We start from the raw sequence: 5,139 nt of genomic DNA on the forward strand, positions 1-5,139 counted from the left end.
GTATTGTCCCTTCATATAAACAGTACATTGTGTCCTATTTTTATAGACTTTTGTGTAGCACACTAATTAACTAGTACACTGCTTAAAACTATAATTGTTCAGAATGTGCAGTTTTACTAGTTAATAAGAAAATACATAAAATGTGTAACTGTTCAATAATTCAATGTTGTAAAACATCAGATCATAAAGATGTGCTACTTATGTTACTTTTACGAATTAAAATATTTCATGTTTATAATATTTTAATGAACAAATAACATTTAAAAAATATTTTTCGCTGTGTATTCCACATAAAAACGCTGTTTTGTGTAATGGTTATGCAATGACGTTGTGACGAGGGGGGCGGGGCCGAGAGCCGTGGGAACGGCGCGAGGCCGGTGGAGTAACTGATAATGAGCGACACCTGCACCACTCACCGGTCTCGAGTCCCACGGAGGAGCTACATTACTCAATATCGATGATGTACATGTGCCTCTCATGCCCCGCATCTCTATCAGTTACTGTTTAATCGCTCGCCACCACTCCTAAGGGCTTAAAACTGACTGTTCCTTTCTTGGACTCATTTAACCCCTCTGGATTCAACCTCTGGAGGTCCGATTGACTCACTGTTGCTTCTTCCACCGTAGCTGGAAGGTGTTGCGCATTCAAGTGGGCATTGTTTAAGGTGCAAATTTATGGTTGGCTCCCCCCTCTGATGTATATTTACCTACTTGTCAAATTAAACCAGTTCAAGTTCACAGTGTTGCCAACTTAGCAATTTTGTTGCTAGATTTAGCAACTTTTCAGACTACACTAGCAACTTTTTTTTTCAAAAAGCACCTAGCAACAAATTTAGCTATTTTTAAAAAGTTTTTGGCAACTTTTAGCAACTTTTGTAAAGTGACTCAAATGATAAAAAGACATATTTTCATCTAAATTACACAAAAAGTGGGAACGGCGCGAGGCCGGTGGAGTAACTGATAATGAGCGACACCTGCACCACTCACCGGTCTCGAGTCCCACGGAGGAGCTCCGGAAGGATATAAAGGAGGAGTGACGACAGGGAAAGACGAGAGAGGACCAGGCCTGGACTTTATTTTGTGTTTTGGTTTTGTTTGTGCGTGACAGTCGTCCGCGAGTTTTGTGTTTATTTTATTATTAAAGTTTTATTTGAATGTTCGCCGGTTCCCACCTCCTTCTTCCCGACCTACAAACGTTGTTACAGACGTCATCACGCAATGACATCACAACATCATTTAGCAACTTTTAGCAACAAGTCAATCTGCCTTTAGCAACTTCCCCTGAAAATTAGTTGACTTCCCTCTCTGTCGTGTTCTGACCGACACCTGGTACACTGCTATTCCCTTCAAAACCAAGCCCTTATTATCTTTCAAGGTAGCCTTCGCTACAGAATCACTGTTTCGAAACAAATGATTCACAAAAGTTTCGAAGCTTCGGGAAGCAGTGTTTCAAAAGCGGCCATCACTACGACACATAACAGCTGTTCTGTATTTTCATCAGGTTCAGATGCTTCAATCTTCTGATTCTGCTGTTTTATCTCATCTATCATAGCGGTCAGTATATTTTATGTAACCATTTTTTATTTTAACCTCCTGGTAGATTTATTGTAGTTGATTGTTTCTCTGTTGCATCACTTGGCCAAGTGACTTGTGTTGATGTTTGTGGACTGATTTGTGGAATGTGGACTGATGGACGGACATTTCTCAGTATATTACATTATTACAAATCCAGACTTGTATATGCAGTTCAATCCAATTCATTTATTAATAAACATTGTACAGGAAATCACTACAAACGCACTGACACGTCTCATCAACATTTGAAATTTTAAATGTGGTACTGCTGCGAATACTATATGCTGTTATTGCCCTCATTTTTTAATCCAACTTTAAACAAAACAAAATCTGGTTGCTGTTACGTATAAGTCAGTTTGAAAATATTTGTGCCTATTTTGAAGAGCAAAATGGCAGATCAAATTAAGCCTTAAACCAACAACCTTAAACTTGACATTTCTGATGCTAAACTCCACCATCAGTTTACAGCTGTTCAATCCACCTGGATGTGTGATAAAACGTTGTGAGCAAAACACAAGCTGACTAAAATGATTCTATTAGAATCTTTTATGATGATCTTGATTGCAGAGAATAAACAGAAAAAATGTTAATTACTGATACTTTGTACTGAAAGAATATTTACTGTCTGTATTTGCAGGAACCGGCTCTGTAGGAACATCTGAACATCTGTCAGGAGAAAAGGGAGGCAACATCACCCTAACATGTGAATTTGGGGACAGTGAGATCCTTGGTATTGATTTATTCAGTCGGTCAAACCCCATCTCTGTTTGTCAGGAGAAAAACTGTAGCGGACGAATATTTAAAAAAAGAGACTGCGATGTCATCATCAAGGATCTCGTCTTCAGTGATGCTGGGAAATACATTTTGAAAGTCTACTATAATACTCAGAAGACACAAATCAGGGAGTACCATCTTCATATTCATGGTAAAGTCAAAACTGATTGAACCATCAGCATGTGCTTATTTGCATACTTACATTTGGTCGTTCAATACGTGTATGTGTTTATGGCCTTGATTTATTGACACCATTATAATAATGATTAATGTATTTCTGTTTCTCCTCAGATGAGATTATTGTGAAGAAAGGCAAACCACTGAAGTTAGACGTTCTGTTTTCCAATGCTGATAAAGTGGAGAAAAACTCCAGTGAAGGGTGGAAGGAGATCTGGAACCGAACTAGTGGGGTCCAGGATGATCATCTGTCTGACCGTGATGGGAACCTGACCATTAAAGCATTTATGGACAGTGACACAGGAACATACAGAGTTCTGGACTTTGAAAATAACACCTGATCACAGTCACAATCACAGGTGAGAGGAACTCAGTGGATGTTTAAAGTATTTGGACAGCTGAGGTTTATTCATCATGATTTGAACTGCAAATTAATGCTAAATTGTGTGACTGACCTTTCAAAATCCTCTACAGAATCTAGTACAGAATCAAAGGGGAAATGGGATGACACGAAACAACATAGTAAGTAAAACAGGAGGCACTAAGAGCTTTACAAAATCTTTAAAAAGTGAGATTAATAATAAAAAAAAACTTAAAAAAAAATTGTGCTCTCTTTCAATCTTTCCCCTTCCAGCTGTAGAGCACTGGATTGTGCCAACTGTAGTGTGTTCAGGGATTCTGGTTCTGGCTGTGATTGTGATTCCTGTCATCATATGGAAGCATCAGCACATAAGTCATGAGGACAATAAAGAGCCCCCAGAGGTACTGGGGAACCTATAACGATCTTGACTGAATCTGAAAAACTGCACAGGGGCCCTGAACACCTAGTGACACAAATTAAGATGTTACTTATAATTTGCCTTCAGAACCAAGATTATTCTGTAAACTTTTGCTGCTAGGGGTGTGCGATATGTAATGTCACTTAATGGGTGTTTCTCAAACGGAAGGCTGCATATCTCGGCTGCCACGTCATCAAACGTCGCTGAAGGCCATCTCAATCGCAAGGATCTTTGAAGGGCAGCCTTCGTTTCGCGTCCTTCATTCAGCTGAATTTGAAGGACGCATGGGATGTATCCTCCGCGACCTTCAATCACCCACAATCCTTTGGGTCCAAATACAGTTCTTAATGCATATTACTAATCAAAAATTAAGTTTTTATATATTTACGGTAGGAAATTTACAGAATATCTTCATGGAACATGATCTTTACTTAATATCCTAATGATCAATAATTTTGACACTGACAATGTATTTTTGGCTATTGCTACAAATATACCTGTGCTACTTATGACTGCTTTTGTGCTCCAGGGTCACAAATGTTTCATCATAGGATAAAGGTGCTCACACAGAACAAATGTATGTTTATTTGCACTGACCGTTCCCTCTAAGGCCAGTAGAATATGAATATGAACTCGTAATACGAGTCGTTCACTTAGAGCGAATCGCGGATGTGTGGTTGACGAAGTGCATGCGATTAGGTGCGTTGGTGTGTTTGTGTGTGAGTGCGTGCGTGTAAAATACCGCTGACCATGACTGGCAGGGAAAAGTTCCGTGGGAGGCAGCGTTTTCTCCGGAGTAGCAAAACCCAATGGAATGGCGATCTTGTGAGTTCCTTCAGCAGTTTGTCACACTCTCTGCAGCCGGTGGATCTACATTTCCGCACTCACCCCGACCAAATACAGCGTGTGTCTCGCTCCTGCCGATCAACTCCTCAGGTGAGACTCGCATCCATTGTGTGGCTTGCTCAACTACCTCTTGGAGTCCGCGTTTACCATCTCTCTCTTTTTCCTATCCTTACTTCCTTTTTATAATTTCCGCCTAATTGTTCACCATCCCGATATGGGCACGGAAGGGGCGGATCTTCCTTACACCGCCACACTCCCCCCCGCTGGGACAAACAACCCATGGTTGGCAGCAAAGGTAATGTGTATGAGTTTCTCTTAGAAACCCCAAAATTCCTCATCTTCATCAGAGGTCTGCTCAAAAATCTCAATGAGTTTTCTCTTTTCCAATGTCTCTAACTCCTCAGTCGTTGGATAGCATGGTTTTAAATTACAAACGTGTGCTGTTCCTCCCCTGTTGTTTCCAGCACGATCTGATAATTCAGCGGACCTAATTACTTCAGTACCGGGTATTACTGCTGTGTCGATTAATGTTTGTACATTTGCCTTGACAGAAGACATTATGAATGCAGGTTGGGGTGGAGGAGCAGAACTCAATAGTGAGAGGGACGGGTTGAGTGTCCTTGGAGGTTGCTCTGTTTTTTGGCATGAAGGGCTAGGTATGCTGTGAGTGACATCAGGTACACAGGCATTACCAGGTTGAAAAGGATAATCCTACTGTGGAGTAGTCTTGAATGTGTATTTTCTATCGATGACATTTATTTGTAAGCCACTGAAGAAAATGAAATCCAACCCTAAAATCACAAGTGATTGGGGGGACAGGATAGCAACAGGTAGAGTAAAAGTTCTGTCGTGCATATTGATTTGCAATTGAACCCATCCTAATGGGACTTCTGCTTCACCATTTGCTAGGTACAGTGGGCCAAGTGACCAAGGCTTGAGTTCTCCTGGCAAGAAGAGCTTTCTCCACAGGCTTTCATGGATCATGGTAT

General features: G+C 40.6%; 1 protein-coding gene across 2 annotated transcripts in view; it reads left to right on the forward strand.

The window, feature by feature from the left end:
- LOC107732227 (uncharacterized) overlaps positions 1–3,619 on the forward strand; it is a 17,194-nt gene extending 13,575 nt beyond the window's left edge. The window contains exons 1-5 of one of the 2 annotated variants that reach the window (XR_001638851.1): positions 1,488–1,553; positions 2,212–2,499; positions 2,640–2,884; positions 3,000–3,047; positions 3,160–3,619. Coding sequence is in view for 1 of the 2 variants with exons in the window: in XM_016543507.1 (XP_016398993.1) it covers positions 3,000–3,047; positions 3,160–3,305 (194 nt within the window). In the remaining variant the exon portion in view is untranslated. Of the gene's footprint in view, positions 1–1,487; positions 1,554–2,211; positions 2,500–2,639; positions 2,885–2,999; positions 3,048–3,159 lie in introns of those variants that run through there. The other variant, XM_016543507.1, reaches the window with a different exon arrangement.
- The last annotated feature ends 1,520 nt before the right edge of the window (positions 3,620–5,139 follow it).

The sequence above is a fragment of the Sinocyclocheilus rhinocerous genome, unplaced genomic scaffold (genome assembly GCF_001515625.1).
Source record: "Sinocyclocheilus rhinocerous isolate Xijiao unplaced genomic scaffold, SAMN03320098_v1.1 scaffold12284, whole genome shotgun sequence".
NCBI lineage: Eukaryota > Metazoa > Chordata > Actinopteri > Cypriniformes > Cyprinidae > Sinocyclocheilus > Sinocyclocheilus rhinocerous.